The sequence below is a fragment of the Syngnathus floridae genome, chromosome 10 (assembly GCF_059516105.1).
Source record: "Syngnathus floridae isolate MCC-2025c chromosome 10, RoL_Sflo_1.0, whole genome shotgun sequence".
NCBI classification, from domain to species: domain Eukaryota; kingdom Metazoa; phylum Chordata; class Actinopteri; order Syngnathiformes; family Syngnathidae; genus Syngnathus; species Syngnathus floridae.
In genome coordinates, this window is record NC_142422.1 from 3,836,416 (window position 1) to 3,862,298 (window position 25,883).

Sequence of the window (25,883 nt, forward strand, 5' to 3'; positions counted from 1 at the left end):
CCGGATGCCCTCTAGCGAAGGACCTTGGGATGTTTAATGTTATTGCTGCCCAGCAAACAAAACATTGCGTGCAAAAAAAAAAAAAACTGTAGAAATGTCTGTATGCTACTTAGTAAAATCTCTTAAAGAGGGCAGTTCTTATTGGTTTGTGTTGGTTTACTTAGTGCGGCTGTTGAGTTTAATTCATAATGGCTATGATACAGAATGCAATAATTAAAGGTGAATTAATTTGCTGAACAACAGAGATCATATCTACATGCTTTATTAAAATGACAAATTACAGCCAAATAAAAGCAAAGCACTGCATTACAATACTGAGAAAAAGTGATGTTTCTCTTGAATAGGAAAAGAACCAGCACAAAAATAGTTAAGTAAAATGTGCATTCATATTTCAAGTTGAGACATCAGGAATTCACAGTTATCGTGGCTAAAAGTGGTCATCTGTGAAGGATTTTCAGAGCCTCAACCTGCTTCTTAATGTAGTACCCCACGAGGATCTGAGGTCTCTGCTGGTAGCTGTGGAGAACCTCCTTGGAGCTGCTCAGCTGGTCTCCCTTAAGGCGGTCCAGTAATGTTGTGCAAACCACGGCCGCTTTAATGTTACAAAACAAAAAAGTCGGAAGGTTACATTTTTTAAAAAGAAATGTCTTTTGTGAAATCTTACTGATGTCATTCCTCACCTCGCAGGCCGCTTAGTTTACACATCGCGGCAAAAACTGTCGACTCCATCTCAATATTGCACACGCCTGCTTCTTTAGCTTTTGTCAAGTATTTGTGCTTGTCCTTCTCCGTGTACAGGCAGAATGCACCGTCTAGGCGGCCTTGACCTATTCGACAACACAAATTGGACAGTGACTACTTGTCCTCCTTTAAAAAGGCCAGTCAACAAGGGTGAAGCAGACCTTCATAGAAATCCAGCGTGCACATGGTGTTTCCCATCACAGTTTTGAACTGGCCCAGCTCCTTGCTGCACTGAAGCAGTTCCTCAGCAAGGGTGTAGTCCAGGTCAGTGTCACGGACCACTAACTTGCCCAAGATCAGCTGCTCAAATTTGGCCACGAATGTGGCATCCACAGACTGTTTGGTAATGACGACAGTCCCAGGTTCAAGCCCTTAATACCAAATGAGGCATTCAAATTAATGCAGTGGAATACAGTAAAAAAAAAAAAGAAAAAAAATGTATCAATATCAGGTATGTTTAAACTAATAACAGATGAGACTAAAGACTTTAGAATGATTTTTTTTTTTAATCTGAAAAATTACATTACACAAGGGCCACAAATTCCTTATAAAATTGAACTTAACAGGTTTTATGCACATTGTTTTTAGGGCGGGTTCTATAAGTGCGCCCTCTTGTGGCAACTAGTTGAAGTCCTGGGAAAGTCGTCAAGAAAAATCTCCTATGCTGTAATATCAACAAGATGAATACTGACAAATAATTTACAAACTTACCTATCCCACCTGATGTTCCAATGCGTATTATTGTAACATCTGTGCATCGTGCATGATGGAGGAGCTTTATGAGCTCATGCAACATTATCGACATGGATGGGATTCCCATTCCATGCTGCAAAAATGAAGCAAATCATATTACAATATTTGTCACAATTTGGAATATAATGTAGTTTTCTTTGACTTACACTAACAGAGAGTACAGGTCCAACTTTGTACATGGCATATCGGTCTGTTCCAGCACAAATATTAGGGTAGTCTGATTTGGGGTCTTGCATCCCAAGCTCTGCAGCAATATACTCAATGAACTCCTTCATTCGCCAAGCGCTGCCCCCAACACACACAAACTGGAGGAAAACAAATGCACACAAAAAAAGTGATTCAAATGTGGACAGAAATTGTTTTTAACAATGAATGATTCTTACTTTGACGTCTCCAAACAGAGCTGGAAGATTGTGGGTCCCTGTTCCCAGATTGAAGTGGTACAAGATGTCATCTTTTAGCCCACAGAGGTAAGGGTTGTGGACTAGAACGGGACTTGAAGGTGGGAAATTAGGGGGGAAATAAGTAACTGACGGAAAAAAATGTACACTATTTACTCATTATTTAAATACATAATCAGCCAAACCGGTTTATGACATGATTAGAATTTTAAGTCTTATACTCTCTGCAGAATTACAGCAGTTTTGTTAAGCTGTATTCAACAAAAAGTCATTCTCATGCTCTGGGCTTTCATTTTCATTCATAACGTCAAAGGTGATATGATGCAAAAACATTGAAGTTAACAAGCTGCCCTTCAAGGCTAACACTACTATTTGATAAAAAAAAAAATATGAAGATTTGCTGGGGGGGACCACCTTACCTGCCCGTTTCTGTGTACTTCGAGTCCATCCTGTCTCGGGAAAAATGACCGAATAAACCAAATATCAAAACAAAAAGATATTTAAAACAATACTTTGTAGAGTGTCAGGCTGTTTAAGGTACAGCGATCTGTGACGACCAAGCGAAAATGATAAGGTAAAAGCGCATTTTCAGGTTATTGTTGAAAGTGATCTTTGCTTTTCCCTATTCAAAACGGGGTCACCTGAATGCATCGTGAACCCGGATGGTCAGCTCGGAAAGATGGAGAAAGTTCGCAACCTTTGACCTGACCTCGACTTTCAAGGTGGCTGCCCTCATATCAACAATCAATTGGGGTGTAGCCCGGTTTCAACTAAACAAACTGCGTTTTATTTATTTATTGACTCCTTTAAAGTGATCATTTACATTCAATGGGTATTAAAACAACGTGGATCCTACCTGAAGTTTGCCGGTGAGTCGTTTTGAACGTGTAGCGTTGATCACGTTAGTTTTGTTTGCTTCCTTTCGTGTGACTCTTTAAAGAAACCTTTATGATCCATAAGCTTTGATTAAAGTCTGTTTTCATCTTTTCTGAGCAGTCAATTTTGAATGACAATTGCCTGCTTCTTTAATGAGTTTCATCAGCCCAAGACGTGATCAGTGTTTTTACCAACAATTAGCAAGCCAACTGCGATTGTAACATTATAAAAATGTGAATTTATATTTTTACTACTTCTTAAATTATTTAACTGGTTTCTTTTATATCAAACAAATTGTTTTAGGTTCTTTACCTGATATGTTTCGGCGGTTTCTTCCTCCTTCATCAGAGTGTCACAGATGTAATAGTGACGCGTCTTTATCAGCTGATGGATGCAGGCTTGGCTCACCTGTCAGGTTAGACAGGTGAGTCACATCCTCTGCTGTCCATTCACCTCTCCAGAATGCTGTTCCAGGTTGTAGAGAGCATATAGGCTCCCTCATCCCTGTTGATGGTCCTCGGGCCCCGCTTGCGGATCTCAATGGCCTCCCTGATCCAAAGTCAGCCATAACCGATCACTGTAAAAGAGAAAACCACATCATGGACTGGGAAAAGGCCAGAGTCATCCGCACTGAAGAAAATAAACATCAGCGTGGGATCAGGGAGGCTATAACCTGGAACAGCATTCTGGACAGGTGAATGCACAGCAGAGGGCGTTACTCACCTGTCAAACCTGACAGGTGAGCCAAGCCTTCATCGATCAGCTGATAAACCAGTGAAGTGATTAAAAAAAGGAAGTACAATTAGTACAATTACTTCTTAAATTATACACAAATATACTTGGTGTAGCATGAATAACAACTTGCCAAATAAAGAGCATTAATTTTCTGTCTGTTACTAAACGCATAGACGTATAAAGATGCATTATTTTAAGTGACTGATTTATGGCAGTCGAAACCCCTTAATATAAAGTGTTAAAACATTTTTGGCGACACGTGATTGCGGTTTTCTCGCATTAATCTGTCTTTTTTTTGGCTGGTGCCGTGGTGCGCGTTTCAAAATGCACACGCTCTGAATTTATGTTGTTGCATTCTATTAATTCACCGCTAGATGTCACTGGCTGTCCTCTTAATAGGACATATATACTTATGCCCACTTTAACCTTTCTTAACATCAAGGAGGGCCTCAATATATCTGATTTATTGAATGCTCACTAACTTCTAACTAACTAACTAACTAACTAACTCAAAATGAATGTATCCCCACTTCAAGCTTCAAAATTATGAGTCCCCTAATATTTAGACTTAATGTCTTCTATCGTGTCTCGCTTTCACATGCAAAGGCCCAAAGTACTTTACTAGACATGTCAAGTCAACAAAAAGTATCACAAAAAAAAATATACATGGGAAAAACCGTAATGAGGTTAAATAAAATTCAAATGTATGCAGGCATCCATCTTGGGTATTTTTCCACAAATATTTTAATGAGCGTTGTCACAAAAAAACAGTGCAAACATCAACCAAATATACAATAATACAATGATACATGTTTTCTCGTAAAGAAAATAAGTTAACTATAAGAAAAACCAAAAACAATGATGTAGTGGTGTGGTAGTGTTGCCTATCTATTGTAGGCAGCGACTGGCGATCAGTCCAAGGTGTAGTCGACCTTTCGCTGGAAGAAGGCCGAGAGGGGCACCGTCACTCAAAAAACACTCGCATAAATATTCCATCCAGACAGCAAGGTTATAATTGACTATAAATTTGAACTTACTGCATTGGGTAAGACTATGGGGTGGTCTGGTAAAAACTCCGGCCTCATCTTGGCAGCAGGACAACTCGCAAGACCGATCAGAAAATCTCGAGAGTATGACAATCTCTCTGTAATGACATTTTGGGAATTCATCACAAAAAGAGCCGAGGCAAAACAAACATTATAGATGGTACCTTTTTTCTCATCCTGGAGATTGACAATCTCGAGGAACTGCTCCACTGTAATGTTTGTCTGCAAAATACACAATTGTCTATCTTGCTTAAAATGTCTCTAGATATGAAACTTCTCATTTCTTACCTGTTTATCGGCGATGTTAATCAATGTCTGAACACACGAAGTAGGATTTATTTGAGGTTCTAGATGGAGAAATTATACATTAGAGTGGGTTGGAAAACAAACAATCACCCCAAGCCCTTTTCTGATGTTTTACCAGTTGAGCCACGGATGTCAACAGGAAGGAGACGACGCAATGGTCTTGCAGGCTCCAAGTGCTTTTGGATAGTTCGTCGCCTCGACACCTCCATTCTCATGTCAATAAGGTACAAATCTGCTTTGGGATTTCATCATGACATTTTAGCTGGCATTTCTAGAAGCTGACATTGTGTGTATGCAGTGTTCTCTAAAGTGGGGATTTAGGTTTGTGCATGAATTTGGGCTCGAATTTTTTTGTGGGTGCAGATTGGCAAATGCAGTCATGATGGTAGACCTTTCTAGAAGTAGTCTGCAGTACATTTAGATACGAAATATTGATTCTGAAAGGAAAAAATGAAGCCCTTATATACTCGAGGCCAAGCAGGACTTTCAGATGAATTGGCAAAAATGTACATTTTCTCAGTTTATAGTCGATTTCACAATTTGAGCTAGGTACTTGAGTTAAATACCAATATTGATGTTAGACGATGGATAAACCGACAATTAAAATGTACTACTATGGAGTACCAGCATTAAGATGTTAAATGATTTTAACACTATAAATTGTTCTTTTCTAAAAGTTGAAGACTTGTTTAGGCACGATAAAATTGCTCATGTGGTAGCCATGTTAGCTAAAGGATGGAGCTAATGACAACACGATCGCCGCGTTAAAAACAAATATTTAACTATCTGTAGAGCGCTTTCGACGATAGTTTACTACCTTATTTACTATTATTACAGGAAAATATTTATGTACTTTTCTCCTGTGAGCTGTCACTACAACGCGACAGTTCTGAGTGATGTTGGTGTCCACGAGGGAAGACTAGTTTAACCCTTCATAAAATAGCCATTACAAACAAACGTTTACACTGCATGCCATTTATTTTAACAATTAACTTGGAACAACAAAGTTTGACGGGTTTAATTGATGGCAATGCTTCGTCCTTCGGTTTTGAGCGATTTAAAAATGTTGTAAAACGTTAAGCGGAGGGTTTTTTACTAGTCGCAGATCCACATTAACTAGTTTCTATAGTCATAATATAAATTAATTTCCAAATTCACCTACAAGTTCGATGTCGGTCGCTCTTCATCCACGGTGGTATAAAGCTAGTAAATTAAATCCGGTGCAATCCGGTACTTTCAAAATAAAAGCTAAGAATTTCAAAGTTATGTTCACTTACTAATACTCGTAATTTGCTCTAGACATTAGTAATTAGCTAATATCCATGTTCATTTTCTTTTATTAATTGAAACCACTCTTCATTCAAATTTCACCCCCCCCCATAAAAAATCTATTAGTTTGGTGACCCAAAGAACAAACACTGCTGCTTTTCTCACATAACTTATCAGATAAAAAGTCAAGAACAAGTGAACGAAGATTATCCATTTTAATAAACACCATTTTAATCACACAGCGTAAAATGAACTGTATAAAACAAACATTAAACAATACTTCCCCTGGATGCAATCAAAACTTATGCAAAATGAAAATATAATTTCAAATGCAGCGACAAACGCGCCATTCAAATGGACAATGAATAAACAGACTTTGGCAAAACATAAGACACAGGGGGAAACCAACTACATGAGTAACTGCTATTCCAAAATATATTTCGCATTTTGAGTGTTCAAACTAGACCACTTGAGCTCGCTGGCTATCAAAATTCCAAAGTCATTTTTAAACAAAGAGTAGTTGAATCTTTCTCGAACCAATTGGCCTTCCATTGAGTTCCTCCACTGCTATAACGGCCTCCTCCCGAGTCTCAAATACTACAGTTGCGCTCCCTTTAAAAGCTCCGCCCCTATCGTACTGCAATGAGATGGATCCCGGAAGAATACGATATCCGTGGCAAAAATCGTAGATTTCTTCTACTTTGATTTGGAATGGTAAATTAACTAGCTTCACACATGTGGGCTCGGTAAAATCGTGCCTCGGTGGACCTCCGCTGCTACGAGCACCGTTGCCTCTGTCGAATGGGTGGCCGGCAGAATTATAGCCGCCGTAGTTTTGAGGCCCCGCATTCATTGGCATGTTAGCGGCACGAGAGCCCCTGAAGTCGGAGCACTCCTCGTCGGCGCCTTGGAACTCATTGAATCTTTGCTGTGGCCCGGCGATCAATTCCCGCATGTGAGCACGAGTGACGTATTTGAGAGCAAGCTTTGCACCGAGAAACCTCTGCCCGTCGAGAGAGAGGGCCTTCATGGCCGCTGAGTCGGAGTGGAAGAGAACCAAAGCCTCTCCGGTCCCCGAACCTGTGTTGTCACGCAGCAAGTGCACGTCATCGTCCGAGAGATTCATCCCGACGAACAAGTCCATGACCTCCATTTTGCGTACGTCGAAGGGTAGATTTTGCACCAGCAAGCACTTTTCTGTGTTAGAATGATCCCTGGGGTTGGATGAAGTCCTCTCATTACTTCTACTTCTTCTAGAGTTCCCACAAGGGCTGACATCCATTTTCTGAGACTCCATGATGGCCACCATTTTTTCTCTGGAGATCGGCCGGATATGAATCAATCGATTGAAAAAGGGCTTCGTCTCCTCTTCTGTTGCTTCGCGAAACTCACGCATGGTCTTGAAGAGCACAAAGGCGGACCTACTTTTCCGGTCGTCAAAATTCATGAACAAGATCTGGTCATCATCGAGCCTTGCGTGGTGAAAAAGTCTTTTGATGTCCTCCGTTTCCACTGCAAAGGAGAGATTCTCCACCATAATGCAGAACTCATCATTGGGCGATGACCCCCTCTGGCCTATTGGTGACTGTGACCTCATTGGACCACGCAAAGGCGATCCACGTCTTTCAAACCTGTCGCCTCCCGGGTTGCCCCGCACGGGTGGCCTTCCGGTTGACCGTCGCCAGTCCTCCTCCGTCGTGGGACAAATCTCCACATAGCGAGAACCGATGTAGTCCCTGTCCCTCTTCAAGGCTTCCGATACTTCCGCCATGCATGAAAATTTCACGAGACCCATTCCGTTGTTTCGTCCGGTTGCGTTTTTCAACAGGACGAGGTCAACGATGTGTAAACCCTTGAAAAAATCCGCAATTTCTCTTTGGGACACATTGAAAGGGAGCCCTTTGAGGAAAACACACGGGGAGACGATGTTCGGAGCGTCTTCATTTGAGTTTGGTCTCTTTTGGCGCGGTGGGGGAGTCATGTCCACTTTACTCGCCGGCCTCTTGTTGGAATCGGACTCGGCGGATCTTCGGGCATGCCTTGCGTTATCTTCAAGATTTCTCTTTTTCTCCAGCTCTGCATTGATTGCACTTTTCTCAAATACACTCTGCATCTCTGCTTTGCTACTGAGCAGCAAAGTCACAGATCCCCCGCGGATTTGCCCCCCTGAGCGCGTCATGGCTCTTCTCGCGTCTTCGTCGGAAGCAAAAATAATGAAAGCTTCCTCCTTCTCGCCTCCGATTATGTGTACACCACCATCTGGAATTTTGAGTCCAGTGAAGAATTTGCGAATATCCTGCGAACCGGCAGTGATCCTCAATCCCTGTAAACGGATGACGACTGCCATGCTGAGGCACCTGCAGACAGAAGGGTATAGAACAACATTATTCCCCTCAGAGCTTCTCAGCTCGACACTGCCTGCCATTCCAACATGTCACCATAAAAAAACCTGAGAAGATATTTCATTTAAGACAAAAATTCAGAAAAGGTATCAAAAGCCCAAAATGGCGGCGCCACACACAACAGCAAGTACTGCTGTGGCCCTCAAAGCACCACTGTACATCACAACATAAATTACCCAATATAACCATAACATTCTGACCACTATCTATGGCGCAAATTAAATTATAGGCTGAGAAACTAATCAAAATTTCTACCAATCACACTGCTGTTCGTGCCAACTATGGAGCTTGGAAAGAGAATGTGATTTATAAGAACCTCTTGCCCCCAACGCTCCCGTCCACAGAGAAGTCGGTCATAACCATCACCGGTACAAACTCATACATATACCCAATATTGATTAATGAACCACCCAGAAGCTGGCCATCACTAAAAAAAAAAATCCTGCTTGCAACTGCTTTGAGAGATCATTGAGAGATCATTCTTTCTATCTTGCATTCAACAGGAAAACCATCTAAACAAAAATCCAACACCTTAATCCCTTATTCAGTGTTTTAAATGTATCAAAGCTAATTCACACAACTAATCTACACCAATCTTAGTCCATTTTAAATTGCTTGCCTACTTTACAAATAAACGATATTGTATCCTGTGTCCCACACCACAAAATAAAATTCCAGTCGTGGCCACTCACAAACTGCGGTAACCCTCCCTTTTGTTCCCCAACGTAGTCAGTCACCGCACAAAAGGGGGATAAAAGGGATCAGTAGAATGTGGCCATCCACCACTTAGGACAAAAAGTAAAACCCATTCCATTTCAAGTACTGCAATACAACACCAAGCAATATAGACCAATAAGTAATTATTATACCATGTGCTGAAAGATAAATTGTGTCGTAGAATTTGCTCAAATACGTTTTTCAGGAAAGGGGAAGTGTGACACAAACCATTAAGGGTTGAGAAATACCACGTGGTTGAACTCGAGGAGAAAAGGGACACGAAACTGTGTAAATTCTAACATTTGAACACCAATCTATGGGAAACTGCAAGCTTTTCCAGCGTCATTCAATGAAACCCCACAACCATGCTTTGAAGCATTCTCGCTCAATACTGCAGGCCAAGTTGTCGTAGTTTTCCTCCGCCAATACACACGTTGCCCATTTGTGACCACCCGTCAACGATCAAACACATCCAGAAAGAAATGTTGTTTTCCCAATACCCATCCATCTTATATGTCGAAGACATAACTTGAGCAATCCCAATGCTTAAATGCTGCTTGGTCGTCAAGACAAAAAGACGTAGCACAATGCTAAAACGTTAGCCACAGGCCCACCGAGGCATTTCTAAATAATTCATTCCGAATTCAAATAATGCGTTCATTATTACAATAAAATACCCACATTAACCAGCAACTCAACTTACACAAGCGACAAGGTGACTCTTGTGCAAGTATTTGGAAAAATGCTAACAATATTTAGCACAGCCTCGATTCGATCGTTTCTTCACAGCCGCCTTTGCCCGTCTTCTTCGCTCGGGAAATAAGTGATCAACGACTCATAACAACGTATAGCACCGCCTGCTGGTCGTAAGGCACAACACGCATACTTGTATTTTCAGGGGTCCGTGTCAAATGATATATTTTGTTCATTTAAGAGGCGCTTTTACATAAAATCACAAGCCCAAATTGTTTAACTTTATCATATTTTCTTTAAAAAAATATGTTTAAGACATTTTGACACAATGTTGGGGTACTTCTGCATATTATGTATTCTATGAATGTGAAATCTCTGTTGAGTTGAGTCCTAGGCTCTGACTTGGCCAATCCAAACGGTGATGTTTTTTTTTTTTTGACGCTACTAAATTATTGACTTGCTTTGATACTTTTGGGTCGTTGTCGTATATATATAAATTCCCACACAAAATTGTTTTGTATAGAATCTGGAACTCCTTCTACAGCAATTTTGCAATTTAGTTTATCCTTTTTACAACCTCTGTTAACTCCACTGTGAGTTTAAAAGTGGACAAAACACATAATGCACAAATTTACTTCCTTCTGTTTAACGCACGTATTTGATATGCCCGACCCACATTGTTGAACCGGGGCCACTGTTACACGATTTACTGTTCCGTGTTGACGCCAGGCCAAACCAGGCCAGCTGTGTCCGTGCATCATGTGACGTCGCCGCAACAAGACACGCCAAATGCCGCAGAGGAAAATGTAAATAGCAGGCATGTTTCTCGTCTTATTTTGTCTGTTTCAAGTGGATCGGAGCGTCGGATAGGTCGAGGTATAACGTGAGGGCCTTGAAATCGTTGTGGACACAATTACTGTGGATAGACACTACTGGTAAGTAAGTGTACTCACAAGTGTGAGCTAATGCTAGTTGGATAGCACAACATTGAGGCGCAGCGGAGCCACTGAGCAGCAGATCGTCAGCCGACCATCACCTCCGTCAACCCCGGACCGATTTGACGCCGGGCACGCATTGGGGATTGATGTTCGGCGAAGGACACCGTCTTGGGAATTTTGAAGATGGAAGAGTCTCTTGACTTGAAACACTTTTTAAAGTGAGTACCACACGGAAGATAGCATTAGTTTCCTTACGTTGTGTAGATTTAAGCGAACCATACACGCAAGTAAGCTAAGACAAACCCTCCCCCCTGCTAGCATGCTCCTGATGCCGGATGGACGCTTTCATGAAATGAGGGTGTACGTCTGTTTATAACACAATATTGACCATATTATGCAAATTATTCGCCACGTAATGCTTTAAAAATCAAACGATATGAAGAACAAGGGTCGCAAACGGTGATGTTAGCATCCATGCTGCTGGTTACATGTAACCTAGTTAGCCGCTAATGCTCGCCCAAGATTAGCCTTTCCGGCACAGAAAGACAATCGATTGTGCCATTCCTCGGCTATGTCAAACACAAATACACAAATCGCTTTTCCAAACATAACATGTTCGAATTTAATGGGCATATTTCAACGAAAGTAAGCAAATTTATCATATCGCAGCTAGTGTTAGCTTACCCAAGCTAACGTCATTGGTTTGGGCATTTTTGTGTAAGTAATCGTGAGAACGTTATTACGGTAATATGGTTATGATTGCCCGTTAAGTAATCGCACTTAATGTATGGTAAAGTTCATCTCTCTGAGCAAGATCAAGTGGAAATGAATGAATTGTCTTGTACTTTATAGACTAGCTATGAAAATGAACAGGAACTGGCTTTTAAAAGGCCATGCATGTTGGGCTGCACCTAAGCTTCCCGTACCAGGCCATTGAGCCTCCTTGCTCATTGCAAATGCTTCCTCATAGCCACTATAGTGATACAATCTATTATTTTCACATGATAATGAGTTATGTAGCATTATTTTTGACATTCTAGCGGCAGCTGCTTCGCTTTGCCATCGACAGCGTTGTCCTTATTTTTCATCTTTCTGATTCAGTCTATGGACAAATCTTGTTCATTTATTTTTGTTGTGGTGCAAAGCCACAACCACGCTGAATAAAAGCAAGCATAATAGAATGAGAAGAAGGTCTGCATGAAAGTGTGCAACTGCTTTGCTCTCTGCAGAAATTGATAACCATCTCGAGAGAAGGCTTCAGTGGAAGTCAGACAAACCAACGGTCAACAGCATGTGCTCTGCCTACATGCTAACTCTGTTTGATAAGGCAAAAAGCTTGTTGGACTTATTGTTAGCTCTTCTGGACACACCACAGTTGATTGCAAACCTATCTTTCTTTTTGCCAGGTGTGGCGTCACTTTGGAGGGTTCGTTTCTCTGATTTGGATTATTCTTGGCCAAGCAACGTCCACAGGCCCACTAATCCTAGACGAGTTTCTCAATGGACTCTCTGCTCAAGTCAGAAATCAGGTATTAGATGGCAGACAACACAGACGTCACTGTGAGTGAGGTGTTTAGTTTGAAAAACAAAAACGTGGACGTCACTAGGGCAGGGCATTGTTGAGAACCTCCTGATTCAATTTGGATTCTTTAGGTTTGGGACTTGATTGGATTATGATTCATCAAGAGGTAAAAAAATAGGCAAATTTAGCTGAAGGTCACCCGAAGGTGTTATCTTGTATGGTGGCCGTTAATTGCGCAATCTCAAAGCACCTCGTGTGGTTACATAAAGCAACTCGTCCAGGGGAGTGACTTCCATCATTTGATAACTTCTTTTTTATTTTTGGATAGTGAAGAGGGCTAGTGAATAGTCCAATGTCTTAAAGGTGTCCAGCTCTGGTGTGATCTATTGGTTATTTCAATTTAAATTGTCTCACAATTGTAGTCATTCAGTGCCCCATTTTTTTTTAATGAGTGTATCGTCTTGAATGCTGCATTGGCAATTGGTGGGAAAAAAATCCTGAAGGATCAAATGACCCAGATACCAAGCACTCTTATTGAGCTTGGCCCAAGGAAAGCACTCATGCACAATTATCAGTCAAATGAGAACAAAAGCAACGTAAGCTAATGAATTGGAGTCCTTCTTGGATGTTGTATCTTCATGTTAAGTTGTTAGCAGTGATGTTCAAGGTTGGTCTTCAAAAATGTCTGATCCCGACAGATACAACCATTGGCATTCCTTAGCTATATTTGTAGAAACTGTATACAAATATACACATTCCATGCACCCATGGGCTTGCCACTATCCTAATAGTATGCACATTAAGGATTGAGTAGGTTGCTGCAAACAAGTGAGCTTGTGTTGGTTCACATAGCTTCTAAACTGTGGTTGCTTAGATATGTGAATATTCTTACTCCGTGTTGATGGTGGACGTTGGTCTTTTGCATACTGGAATTTCCCTGTGTGGTACAAATAAAAGAATATCATATCTTTGAAGGCAGTGAAAGCGTTGTTGAAGCGAGGTCGTCGTTCTAGGTGACAGTAGCAGATACGTCTTGATGTTTCTCAGACGGGTTACACCACTTTTTGTGCTTAGCTGAGTTATTATTGGGATTATGCTTCTATAAAACGTGCAAAAATAATATCAATTGCTGCGCTCGCGGTTGGTTCGCTTTTAGTAATAGTCTTTTAGCGTATGCCGAAATTTGGCCTCCAATGTAGATTGGCCAACAATGTCTGTTGTTCAATAGTTTTATTTTTAAAATAATACAGTGCCTCTGCTCCTGTGTACAATGTACTAATGAAATCTTCTTCTCTGTTTTATGTCTCCACGCTCTTGCCATGTATCTCAGAGACGAAGGAAGCGGAGCCTCGGTAAGTACATTTCAATTTCACCCTGGAACCTATTTCATAAAAGTTCTTATCAAAATATGTCCGTGATCCACCCAAAATGGGTCCAGGACCCACCATTTGAGAATCACTTTTAAGAAATTCTTATCACTGCAACTTTTTATCATCTAAAATGGTCAATGGATTCAAACAGCTTGCGTCTCTCTGTTGGTTTTTAGGTAAAGGTGGAGGGCCTCTCGAAGGCAGCTCTCATCAAAAGCCTATCTCCTAGAGTTATGCTGTCCAACCATCTCTTGCCTAAAGGGACCAAGATGAAGGTCAACCTCGAGGATCAGAGTCGTCAGAAAGTGTCCTTCAGCTTCGCGCAAACCAAGAAGCCACTGCACAGCATTTTCGTGATCCCTTCCAGCCCTGAAAAGTCTGACACTGAAGCTCCCGCTGCCTCATCACAGCCCAACGTCGACAAAGGAAGAGCTTTTGACGGTAAAAATGAACAAAAACAGGCTCAAGCAGTTCCCATTCCAACGGAGCAGACTTCTTCCCAAGTCCCAAACTTTGCTGCTAAACTAAAAATAGACTTGGCAAAGATGCATTTCAAGAAGCAAATACTCAGCGTGTCCGTAACTAGAGAAAAACTAACATCTTTTTTTCGGGAGGAGACGCCCACCTCTAATTTGCTGGTTTTGCAGAAACCAAATAACAGCGAAACCAATTTGCCATCTTTGCAACATCAGAATCCTGTCAGTGTCTGTCCTTCTGAGGATTCCAACCATCACTCCTCTGACAGCCGGACCGTATCAAGTCTCGACAAACCTGCTGCATCCTCAGGAAAAGACGAAGAGAATTCCAGTAATGAGCAGGATAAAAATGTATACAAAAGGAAAACCAGGTCGCAAACTGACAGGCGAACTGAGCCTGAAGATCCTGTCCCGATGTCTTCCAGACGCAAATCAGTCGACACCAAAAGTAAAACAAATTCAGAAAGCGGTAGCAAAACAGTAACAAAAAGATCTCCGTCTCGGTCCCGAGGGGCAGAAAAGGAGAAAAGTTCATCGAAACGATCCGAGAATCACGAAAGATCATCTAGCTATACAAAATCGGACCGGGATTCTCGATACACATCGTCGCGGTCGCTGCGATCAAACAAAGATCGCAGGCGATCCAGATCAAGGTCGAGATCAAGATCCAAATCTCGAGGCGCTCGAACCAGTTCATCCCACCCAAGATCAGAAAGATTGAGGGGTGATAGAGGCTCCCGCTCGGAAAGGTCTTATTACCACGACTCCGATCGCAGATCATACCGAAGTTCCCCACGAAGGGACCGACGGCGATCTCGTTCTCGCAACGACAGAACCCGGGACAGTTCTGACTCTGAAGATGACCACCGCAAGACGAGGACAAGGACAAGTGACTCCAGTCGATCATCTACCTATTCAAAGTCCTCGTCCTACTCTAAATCGGACAAAGCGTCGAAATCTACAGATTTGCCGCATTCGTCGGAGTCAGCGAAAAGAAGTCAAACATCTTCAGTGTCAGAAAGGACTACGTCAAAGCGACAGGCAAACTCTGACCCCCAGCGCAAATGCTCCCCAGGTGTAGAAACCAGAAATTATAAAACCAACACCCATCATACACAAGATACCAACAGAAAATCCAATTCTTCCGCTCAACATGCGGATAGCGAAAAACAAGAACGTGAAAATCGCCTGAAAGGCGGCGTTAGCGACAACGAGGCTGATCTAAGGAAAAAATCACAGGCCACCTCGTGCAAAGAAGAGGAAATTAGTCAATTGGACTCTAAACCGAACCCTTGCTCCAGATCGTCAGAGGAAACCAGCGTGCAGAACAGACAATCGGAAGACCAATATCAGAGCCCCAATGACGAACCAAAATTTGAACCGACCGCAAAACCAAGTTTGCTAGGTGACAGGGAAAAAAATGGTTTTCAAAAGAGAACTCAAGATGACCACCAGGTTATTAGCGAGTTGAGTGAGACACCATGTAACAGATTAGATGGACCAAAATCAAGTCTCGAGGTGGAGAAAGAAATTGCGCTAGCTAATAGCTCAATGGCGCATGTCAATGTCGCTCTGGAAACGGTAAACAATGTGAAGGATTGTCTTTCTGCTTTGAACGCGCCAACTGAAAGTATGTTCAATAGTTGGGATGTTATCGAGTGCAGTATAGATGTGAAACATGTCGATTCTACTCACGGTTCAACGCCTCTACCTAATAAAATGGACATAGCTGTTTCATCTGATACTCAGACCTGTCAAACGATGGAAGATCCGTGTCACGTTGCCGTGGCCTCTGAGCTAGCTCAAACGAACGCACAACTGCAATCAGAGCAATTGTGTACAAGTGAGAACAACGCTAAACAGAGCAGTTCTACGAAAAAGTCCCGCTGGGATATCGTTGGACAGAACGGGCCAGGGAGTGAAGAGTCTCAGCAGACAGTCTGTGTGAAAAAATTTGGATTCTCCCAAAGTCAAATAGAAATGATACAAGCCCCGCATGAATCTGAAAGATCTTCCATACCTCGGCAGGAGATGGAAAAGCCAAAGCAGGCAGATAGTTACGATCGAGGCGAGTCTTTACGAGGTGTTCTCGCCGACCGTGCTCCGAGAACAAACTTCGATCATTCTCTGTGCGACAATGATGCAACACAGGCGACAAAAATGGAGAGCTGGAATGGGAACGTTCAAGAGAAATCGGAAGAGAATACCCTCAAGAATGAATCAAAAAATACATTCGCCAGTCACGAATCCGGCGGAGGACAAAGCGACGCCAGCGATAGTGACAATTCCGACTACGACTCCGATTGCGATGAGGCAATACGACGATTGCATTCTGTGGTCGTCGTGCCAAAGAATTCGACCGTAACGAGCGAATCACATGACACTGGATTGTCCTCCTGCAGTCTGTTCATCTCCGAATCCCATATTAGTAACGAAGCGACAAATGTGAATAGTCATGGAGTCCAATATCAAGTCCGCTCTCAACAAAGACTCGAGGGTAGTTCCTACCACCCTGGTGCGCTTTGTCAATCCCAAAGTAATATGATTGACAGCACAAGTCATTTAGAAGGATCCAACGCGAGTGCTGTCTCGCAACAATATGTGACTTGTCCTACCAATGTCCACCAAGGTATGAGTAATTTCAACCTTGTCGGTTCCGGACATTACGACCAATTGCGAGGCCAGCAGTACGTTACCAACGCTGGTGAACTGATGCTCGCGCATTACCAACATTCTGCCGCCAGTGTCAACGATGGACGTGGATTCAACCCAAGCTGGAGTTTTTCCCAGCCGGAACAGCCCAGTAGTACATATCAACAACCAGATAGTAGTCATGGACCATTGTTACCGCAATCTAAACTTTCAGAAAGCTTTCCTAGTCCACAGCAGCATGGACACCACAATATCTCCTGGAACCACCAAACCTCAGACAGGCAGATAAGCAAAACACCCTACCTCCATGTTTATCAGGATCTCGCAGGTGAAATCCACCCGGACTCACTCACCAGCGACCATGACGATTACTGCCGGGCGAAACCATCCGATCAAATCAAAGCGACTGTTGACCAGAGTGGACCTCTGGGGGCGTCTTCGGGTTTTGTACAAGCTCACGAAATAAGCAGCAACAGCAAGGGCCCGGTCGTGCCTGACCCTCCACGGGAGGACAGCTTAAGGACTCTCAGGAGCAGGGGCCCTCCCAAGAAAAGACGACCGGAGATCGAGTCCGATTCGGACAACGAAGCAGAGGCTGGACCTGCCGCCAAGAAGGAACGTCAAGGGGATACTGACGAGTCGAAAGAAACTCAAGTCAAAGATGAGGTGGTCCGGCCGTCACTCACTCTGCAGCACTTTCAAGATACCAGCCGGTGGAAAGAATTTGCCAAGGCAAAGAAGATGCCTCCTTATTTTGACCTCATTGAAGAGAATCTGTACCTAACCGAACGGTAAGATTTCACAAATTAAAACTTTTTGGTTTCAGTTTCAAGCATTTTTTGAATGTTTGTAGAAAGAAGAGCAAATCTCATCGCGACATCAAGAGGATGCAGTGCGAGTGCCCCATACTGCCCAAACAGGACCGCTTAAGGGGAATGTTGGCGTGCGGGGATGACTGTTTAAATCGTCTCCTGATGATCGAATGGTAAGTTCAACTCTGGCGTTGTTTGAGAAAGCTCGACAGAGAACTCGAAATATTCTAAGACGATTTGTTTGACCGTAGCTCGTCGAGGTGCCTGAATGGACACTATTGCTCGAATCGACGCTTTCAAATGAAGCAGCACGCTGACTTTGAAGTCATCCTCACCGAAGAGAAGGGTTGGGGTCTTCGTGCAGCTAAGGACCTGCCATCGTGAGGATTTAATTCATATCGAGGTGTCATCTGGTCCCGGGTGATCTTGACATACGTTTTGATTCTCTCGCAGGAATACCTTTGTGCTAGAATACTGTGGGGAAGTGTTGGACCATAAAGAGTTCAAAAATCGAGTCAAAGAATACGCACGCAACAAGAACATTCACTACTATTTTATGGCGCTCAAAAATAACGAGGTAAGATTAAGTTTATTACATGTTTTCGTGTTAATGAGAAATTCTTGACCGTCATTGTCTTTCCAGATCATCGACGCAACACTGAAAGGCAATTGCTCTCGCTTTATGAATCATAGCTGCGAGCCCAACTGTGAGACTCAAAAGGTTCATCCACCACCCGAACTAGTTAACTAATACTGTTCTGTTAACATGGTTATTTGCTAATGATTGATTTTCATCTCATTTCAGTGGACAGTCAATGGTCAGCTTCGAGTCGGGTTCTTCACCACCAAGGCGGTCAGCGCAGGAACGGAGCTGACGTTTGACTACCAGTTTCAACGATACGGGTATTGCTTCTTTTTATTTCTGTGGAAAATCATACAGTCCAGCAATACCTCTACTTATGAACTTAATTTGTCAGGTTTGTAAGTAGAAAGGTTTGTAAGCCAAAGGAACGTTTTCCATAGGAATCAATGTAAAACCAAATAATGCGTGCCGGACTGTACTCTGTCTAAAACATACAGAAAACTAAAACAACTGTTCTATTATTCATTTTTTATATAGTTATTTATTTATCTATCTATTTGGATGCAAAAAAAAAAAAAAAAATCAAGAGTTTGTATCTCGAAATGTTCATAAGTGTAGGCGTTCGTAAGTAGTTCTATGTCTGACTTTCATTTTCTTCTATTTTAGGAAAGAAGCCCAGAAGTGCTTTTGTGGAGCTCTCAGCTGCAGAGGTTTCCTGGGAGGGGAGACCAGAGTCAGCGTCCGTGCGGCTGGAGGGAAGATGAAGAAAGACCGTCCTCGGAAGAATGCTCTCACCACAGTCAGTTCAGATTTTGTGGACATTGTTTTTGATATCATTTGGACAAATGGAAAATCATTTTCACTTACTGTCAATCATCCCTGTTGTTGTTTAGGTTGATGAGGAGCTGGAGGCGTTGCTCGAGAACGGCGAAGGGCTCTATGATGGGAAACAAGTGGTGTCTCTGTGCAGGCTTATGGTCCGCGTGGAAAACATGGAGCAGAAACTCACCTGTCTCAAGCTCATATACGTAAATCAACATTAAAACAATGTGACTATCCAAAATGCGAATCGTTTTACATCGTCAGGTGTTTGTGCCACGCAGGATACGCAGAATCCGTCATGCTTGAAACAGTTCTTGGATCATCACGGCTTGTCTTTGCTTTGGATTTTCATGGTGGAGATTTCAGAAGCAAAGGGCAACAGTGCTAATAACATCAAACTGCAATCAGAGGTGAGAGATCATTACAGTCTTCTCATGAATTCAAATTTTTTCAAATCCAAAATCCATTTGTCTCCAGATTCTGAAGACCTTGGCTGTCTTACCCATCTCCACTAAGAACATGCTGGAAGAGAGTAAAGTTCTCACCTTCATTCAGCGATGGGCCCAAACAAAAACACTCCCTCAGCCCACGGAGATCGACGGTTACTCCAGTGAGAACACTTCTCGTGCTCAGACCCCCCTCAACACCCCCGATGGTTCTTCCGCCAAATTGGGACCAGAATCTGACCGGGACCCTTCCAAACCTGCTGTGGACCGCCGCCTTAAAATCATCAGTGAAAACAGTCTGGATAGTGCGCTCTCAGATGCCAGCAAAGCGTCTGATGGCAAGGATGAGGAAGAGGAGGAAGATGATGATGAAGAGGAAGAATCTGCTCAAAGTACGTTGGCTGATGACAAACAACATAAAGTAGACGCGGTCATCGAAGCTGCTGTCGTCGAGAAAGAAACTCCAGAAGAGGAGGTGAAAGACGTCAAAGTGCAGGAACAGGAAGAGACAGAAATAGCTTCGGAAAGTCTGGAACAAATTCCTGTTGAAGAGGTCAAAGACCAAATTGAGTTGGAGGAGAACCCGTCTGAGGTCAAAATGGACGTGAATGAACCCAAGAAGGAACTTGAGGTTTCTGACCAACCTAGTGGAGAAGATCTCACCATCCAGGAACCAACACAAATGACCGAAGTGGAAGGTGACCAGCCTACAGTTGAGATTCAAGACCCAAAGATCGAGTCAGTTCAAATGGATATTTCTCAGGCTCCAACTGAGCAGCTCGTAGAAGAGACGGTGGTCAAGACAGAACCACCGGAAGCTGACAATCCTCCTCCTGGCCCAGAGGCCCAACTGGGTGAACCCGTCCCTGTCGCTCCGCCAAGTTCTGACACCCCCGAGGTCAGTTTGCCCGCTGAAGACACACCAGTACCGACAGATCCATCAGCCATAGAAACGCCTTCTCAGGATGAAGAGGAAGGTGTTTCTGATGTGGAGAGCGAGCGGAGTCAAGAACCCCAAGTCAGTGCTTTGGACATTAGCAGCATGGCGGCCAGGCTGCTGGAAAGCTGGAAGGATCTCAAGGTGAGCGAGCTCAGAGTCACACAAATGAGTTCCAAGGTTCAAGTTCAATGTTCGAATTTCTTGCTTAGATCAAAAATGGCCAGACATCAACTTATCTTCTTGTCTTTCAGGAGGTGTACAGAATACCAAAGAAGAGTCAGGTTGAAAAGGAATCCAATGGTAAGTAAATTTTATAGCTCTTCCATCACATTATTTAAGCGGTGTGATTAATATGAAGCGCGTTGTCCCGAAACAGATCGCAGTCGAGATCGTGACACAACTTTGACCCCGCGCAACACCTCCGGTAGTCGAGAGCGTGAAAGGGAACGTGAAAAGGATCGCGACAGGGACAGAGACCATGACCGGGATTGGGAAAGGGACAGGGAGCGAGACAGGGATTGGGAGAGAGAAAGGGATCGGGACCGGGACAGAGACCGAGATCGTGACAGGGAGCGTGATCGAGACAAAACACCGCGCAGCACTGAGAGACGGAGGCGACGGTCCACATCTCCGCCTTCTTCTTATGAGCGGAGCAGCCGGCGCACCGAGGACCGGTAAGAATTCCCGGCATCGGGAACGTTCGACCTACTTTCCTCGGATGTCGAGCAGTGTTGTTTTGTGGTGTGGATCGTTTCAGGTTTGACCCGTCCAAGACACCGAGAGGAGTTGGCAGCAAAGAGCGCAACAAGTTGTCCACGGAGGAACGCAGGAAGCTGTTTGAGCAGGAGGTCGCTCAGCGGGAAGCCCAGAAGCAGCAACAGCAACTTCAGCAGCAGCAACAACAGCAGCAGCAGCTCCAACCTATGACCTATGACCCCGCCTTGGCCTATGCTTCCACTTCTGGCTTCATCACCTACCCACCTGGTTACCCTCTCCATACATTTGTGGACCCCACCAACCCCAACGCAGGCAAAGTACTACTACCCACCCCTACAGCTGACCCCAACATGACCTATGAGCAGACTCCTCCCCAAAGACTTGTCTCAGAGCTTGGGCTTCCCTCACCTTCATCCACTTCACAAGCCACTCCTGTTTCCACTATCTCTCAGCACATCACCACCGCCAACCACACGCCTGCAGACACCCAGCAGTTTGCCCAGCCCGCTGACGCCGCCCAGGACTCGAGAGTGCCTGTCCTCTCCGTGCCCGCCCAGACGACACCCCAGGTCCAGAGCCAGCAGGGCTACGCCACTCTGTGGGACCCCGCCACCCAGCAGGCAGTGACGGTGCAGACGCAGCCGGCGCAGCAGTACGCCTCGGCCCCGGCGCAGGGCGCCGCCACGCAAACGGCCATCTACTACCAAGGCCAGCCGTGCCAGACCATCTACAGCATCCCCACCGCGTACCCTCAGACCAACACACCAGTCATACAGGTGGGCTCGTCGTCACAGTACAAAGTTTCTCAACCGGGTTAGACCCCAGGTGTCCACTCTTGGAATAGTCCATCATTTTTGTCAATTAGACTCTATCATACATGATCAGTTTTGAGTTGTAATAGCACTATTCGCCACTAGATGGTAGATACTGCTTATTAGTGATTCCACTGTCTCTGATCCATCTATTCATTGAAGCCTATTTAAATTGAAAAGCTTAATTTATTTGAATAATAATTTCATTTATTCCAAATTTAAACCAGGATCAATTGGGAATAATTATGTTTAAAGCTTCTCAGAAATTAGCTATTTTTAAATCAGTTTTTATTTTATGCTCTTTTGCAGGCGTACTCTGACCCCTCGGCCAGCTACTTGCATGGCCAGACTGTGTATCCTGGCCATCAGCAGGGCGTGGTGGTGCAGCAGGGTGGCACAGTCACCACCATCGTTACCTCTCAAACGGTCCAGCAGGTAATAAGACCACCTTAATTCACAACTCATGTTCTCTTCTATATTTTTCTATCTAGGGCGTCGACACAACAAATGAGCAGCTGGGTCACATTGCCCAAAATAATTCAAGCAAAAAGAAAAAAAGAAAAAAAAAACAGTGCTTTGTAGTAAGCTGCTTTGGTCACAAGGGGGAAGTGTACATCTAAATTCCTATCAAGACCAGTATGAAGTCATGGAAGACTTCAAACCACAATGCTCATGTATAATATTTCTTGTATGATGATTATTGTGATGACTCTCCTTTTCCACGACAGGCTAAGCAGTAATTACAGGAAGTAAATTAGACTGCTGTTTCTTTCCTCTAGGAAATGATCGTACCCAACAATGTGATAGATCTGCCTCCTCCCTCTCCCCCGAAACCCAAAACCATCATCCTACCCCCTAACTGGAAAGTGGCACGGGACCCCGAAGGAAAAATCTACTATTACCACATTACCACAAGGTGACTTGTTTTCACAGTGTATTTATATTTTAAAGTGTTGTTATTCATTTACATGTTTTTTTTTTTCTTTTAGGCAAACTCAGTGGGATCCTCCAACCTGGGATGGAAGCAGCGAAACCAATCTGGACCATGACTCCGAGATGGATCTGGGCACACCCACTTATGATGAAAATCCTTCCAAGGTGAGTTTTTCCATGAATGTCTGTGCAAAAAAAAAAATACATCTTCCTCTTTGGGGATGCTATTTCATTCGCTTCCCAGAAAGTTTCGAGGTTGGATGCGAAACATGATTATAGCGTTTGTTGTTTGGGGCCATTGACGATGGTGCACTGGTGATTACTTTCAGCTGTGTTTTATGGACGGGAACAAACGTCATCACGCCATCGTCTCCAGACGCTTTAATGAGCTCCTCCTTTTCGCATATTTGTCTCACAAAGACGGTCGCTAAACCTTGTCCCGTCACTTTGCTGCATGTCCCCTGGGGCTCGGGGGTCATAAAGTGAAGATTTGCTTTTCTTGTCCTCCACCGCCTCATTTGTTTTCTCTTCTTCACTTCTATCACCGCCGAGGATAATGAGAAGCATCTGGATGAGCCAGAAGTTGTTTTTTGGTGGCGCTCTCATAAATGTTTTTGTCTCTGGTTACTCTTGGGGGTGAAAATAAACTGAGATGCAAGGTCACATAGATTTCATGTCAGAGCATTTGAAGATGTGACACATGTTGGTCCTATTATAAACAACTTCGCTACTGTTTTTTTTTTTTTAAATCATCACACTTGGCACCTCAGCTGTCGTTATGGTCTGAGTGGTGGTCACGGTGATTTCGAAGTTCTGAGGGGGCGTCTCATGCTTCGTCAGGTGCTGTTTGATACCCCCGGCTAACTACCATGGCCGCTTTTGGAGCTGCCGGCTGCCATGTTTATTTAAGATTTTAATTATAGATGGCCACTACAGCACTACTACTTTTTAACCTCTTCTGCGGTCGTAACATCACTTGGTGCAGCTGAGAAAAGGCCTGAAGGAAGTTCAAATTACACCTTTAAAGACCGTCGCATGGAGCAATATATAAACCTGAACAAATGAAGAATAGTATTAAATGTTTTTGTTTTTAAGCAGTTCTCAACCAAAACAGCTGAAGCAGACACTTCCAGCGAATTGGCGAAAAAAAGTAAAGAGACATTCCGTAAAGAGGTAGGCATCCGCTCCTATTTGCTTGCTTTTGCCGTTGTGTCACTTTTTAAACACGTGTACGTTTTTGTTACTCAGATGTCCCAGTTTATCGTGCAATGTTTGAATCCTTATCGGAAGCCGGATTGCAAACACGGCCGCATCAGCAACACGGAAGACTTCAAACATCTGGCAAGAAAGGTAAGATTGAACAGGTTTGGTTATTATTTGGGGGGGAAAAATCAATTGATAAAACATGAGTACCTGCAAATGATAAAAAAAAAAAAGATCTCACTTGTGGCGGACACCCAACACAGGCACATTTAAAAAAACAGTTTACTGTTGTAAACAATAACGCACGTAAATTGCCCTTAAACAATTCAACGTCAATCAAAGTCCAAAGGAAAAAAAACAAGCTGGAGTCCGAGCAGTGGTGGTCACGCTGGCCATTAATTTTTTTTCCCCTATCACCCCGAGCCGCTCCCGCCTACTACCGTGTTCTCCTTTTGCCCGACAGCTAACCCACGGCGTCATGAACAAAGAACTCAAGGCGTGCACCAACCCCGAGGACCTAGACTGCAACGAAAACGTCAAGCACAAGACCAAGGAGTACATTAAAAAGTACATGCAGAGGTTCGGTGCCGTCTATAAACCCAAGGAGGACACGGACGTCTACTAAGCGCACGCGTTTGCCTTCCCCCCCCGACCCCCCCACCCACCTACGCTTTATTTATGATCCTCCATTGAAGACAAAACAGGGGTTCCCCATACAATCCCCAAGAACCGATTCTGCCTTTTTATTTCATTTTTGTGGGGTTTTTTATACGGCTGTGAATCAAGAACAAGCCAACGTTTTTGTTCCTTTGACACTTTCCACTGTTGAAAATGGATCAATGAACAGTCCGCTTCATTTTCTGGTGCTGCTTTTTATCCGCGGAGGTCCAAGCTTTCACTCGTCAAAACGCCAGCGGGACTTTCGAGAGCCGCTTGGGTCCACTCCGGGGTTCCGCGATGTGTGCTGGTCATCCATATCTCGTTCATTGTGTCTTTTTAGTCGTCGCTTACGACGTCGGGAGCACGGTTTGATTGCTAAGTTTGATGTGCCACCCCCCCCCCCCCCCCCCCCCGCCCCCCCTCCTCATCCACTTCCTCTTCTACCTGGACTCACACAGAAGAGTGTAGCATTGCAGTTTTAACTGATCCACTTGAGTTTTTAACGAAGGAACTCGGCCTTTTTATTCAAACCCCCCCCATCCCTTTATTGTCTCACAAACCATCGCAGCCTGTTGCATTAATTGTTGATATATTAAATAGTAGTTTTGGGAATGTTTAAATTAACAACAAACTTTGTAAAATGACTATCATTTCATGGTTCTCAAGTGTAAATATGTTATATTATTACCAAATGTGTATGCAGGAGCCACAAGTGACCAGCTCGATCCTTACTTACATCATGACTTCTTATCCTTGCTGGCTCTTGTCAACGTAGGGCGACAATTTTTTTTCTTTTTTTTTTTTAATTGTACAAAGTAATTTTCACCCTACTCAACTGTAAGTATTGTGCAAGCACATTGTCATACCGAGTGTACAAACATTTTAAAAGAAAATAAAACTGTTTCTTTTGTACACCTTTTGCTGAGATTTATAATATATTAGAAATTATTATATGCTATGAATTATTAACCTATTTTATGAATACATTAATTGACTTAGACTAAATAATATGAGTAAAAAAGGGTTAGTTTTTTGGAAGCGAAAGGAAAAAAAAAATC

At 43.4% G+C, this 25,883-nt stretch overlaps 4 protein-coding genes across 15 annotated transcripts; 1 reads left to right on the forward strand and 3 right to left on the reverse strand.

The window, feature by feature from the left end:
* Positions 1 to 246: 246 nt before the first annotated feature.
* On the reverse strand, positions 247 to 3,394 carry upp1 (uridine phosphorylase 1). Of its 2 annotated transcripts, XM_088387632.1 has the most exons (9): positions 3,084 to 3,393; positions 2,752 to 2,839; positions 2,315 to 2,344; positions 1,878 to 1,989; positions 1,641 to 1,799; positions 1,453 to 1,567; positions 903 to 1,112; positions 681 to 827; positions 247 to 592 (listed from the first exon to the last, which is right to left on the reverse strand). In XM_088387632.1, exons 3-9 carry the CDS (start codon positions 2,341 to 2,343, stop codon positions 438 to 440), a joined length of 927 nt encoding a protein of 308 aa, XP_088243758.1. In that variant the 5' UTR covers position 2,344; positions 2,752 to 2,839; positions 3,084 to 3,393; the 3' UTR covers positions 247 to 437. The 2 variants fall into 2 exon arrangements, with proteins under 2 accessions (XP_088243758.1, XP_088243759.1); XM_088387633.1 differs by lacking the exon at positions 2,752 to 2,839 and having other exon boundaries at positions 3,084 to 3,394.
* An 838-nt stretch (positions 3,395 to 4,232) lies between these two features.
* gra (granulito) lies at positions 4,233 to 11,201 on the reverse strand. 7 transcript variants are annotated; one of them, XM_088387644.1, is made up of 6 exons: positions 10,893 to 11,201; positions 4,974 to 5,090; positions 4,841 to 4,899; positions 4,717 to 4,774; positions 4,544 to 4,650; positions 4,233 to 4,444 (listed from the first exon to the last, which is right to left on the reverse strand). In XM_088387644.1, exons 2-6 carry the CDS (start codon positions 5,071 to 5,073, stop codon positions 4,418 to 4,420), a joined length of 351 nt encoding a protein of 116 aa, XP_088243770.1. In that variant the 5' UTR covers positions 5,074 to 5,090; positions 10,893 to 11,201; the 3' UTR covers positions 4,233 to 4,417. The 7 variants fall into 7 exon arrangements, with proteins under 7 accessions (XP_088243770.1, XP_088243769.1, XP_088243766.1 ...); XM_088387643.1 differs by lacking the exon at positions 10,893 to 11,201 and adding an exon at positions 9,950 to 10,048 and having other exon boundaries at positions 4,974 to 5,093; XM_088387640.1 differs by lacking the exon at positions 10,893 to 11,201 and adding an exon at positions 6,021 to 6,108.
* setd2 (SET domain containing 2, histone lysine methyltransferase) lies at positions 4,974 to 25,737 on the forward strand. 4 transcript variants are annotated; one of them, XM_088387611.1, is made up of 22 exons: positions 4,974 to 5,082; positions 10,790 to 11,095; positions 13,730 to 13,751; positions 13,946 to 17,688; positions 17,751 to 17,882; positions 17,961 to 18,089; positions 18,163 to 18,286; positions 18,353 to 18,430; positions 18,515 to 18,612; positions 18,959 to 19,091; positions 19,186 to 19,320; positions 19,396 to 19,524; positions 19,592 to 20,641; positions 20,752 to 20,800; positions 20,877 to 21,174; positions 21,258 to 21,993; positions 22,339 to 22,464; positions 22,809 to 22,945; positions 23,019 to 23,127; positions 24,061 to 24,135; positions 24,211 to 24,312; positions 24,629 to 25,737. In XM_088387611.1, the coding sequence occupies exons 2-22, from the start codon at positions 11,061 to 11,063 to the stop codon at positions 24,788 to 24,790; spliced, it is 7,602 nt and encodes a 2,533-aa protein (XP_088243737.1). In that variant the 5' UTR covers positions 4,974 to 5,082; positions 10,790 to 11,060; the 3' UTR covers positions 24,791 to 25,737. The 4 variants fall into 4 exon arrangements, with proteins under 4 accessions (XP_088243737.1, XP_088243738.1, XP_088243739.1 ...); XM_088387612.1 differs by lacking the exon at positions 4,974 to 5,082 and adding an exon at positions 12,284 to 12,406 and having other exon boundaries at positions 10,643 to 11,095; XM_088387613.1 differs by lacking the exon at positions 4,974 to 5,082 and having other exon boundaries at positions 10,643 to 11,095; positions 21,258 to 21,534; positions 21,670 to 21,993.
* On the reverse strand, positions 6,324 to 10,068 carry rbm12bb (RNA binding motif protein 12Bb). Of its 2 annotated transcripts, none has more exons than XM_088387619.1 (2): positions 9,950 to 10,068; positions 6,324 to 8,484 (listed from the first exon to the last, which is right to left on the reverse strand). In XM_088387619.1, the coding sequence occupies exon 2, from the start codon at positions 8,472 to 8,474 to the stop codon at positions 6,633 to 6,635; it is 1,842 nt and encodes a 613-aa protein (XP_088243745.1). In that variant the 5' UTR covers positions 8,475 to 8,484; positions 9,950 to 10,068; the 3' UTR covers positions 6,324 to 6,632. The 2 variants fall into 2 exon arrangements, with proteins under 2 accessions (XP_088243745.1, XP_088243744.1); XM_088387618.1 differs by having other exon boundaries at positions 9,928 to 10,047.
* Positions 25,738 to 25,883: the final 146 nt, after the last annotated feature.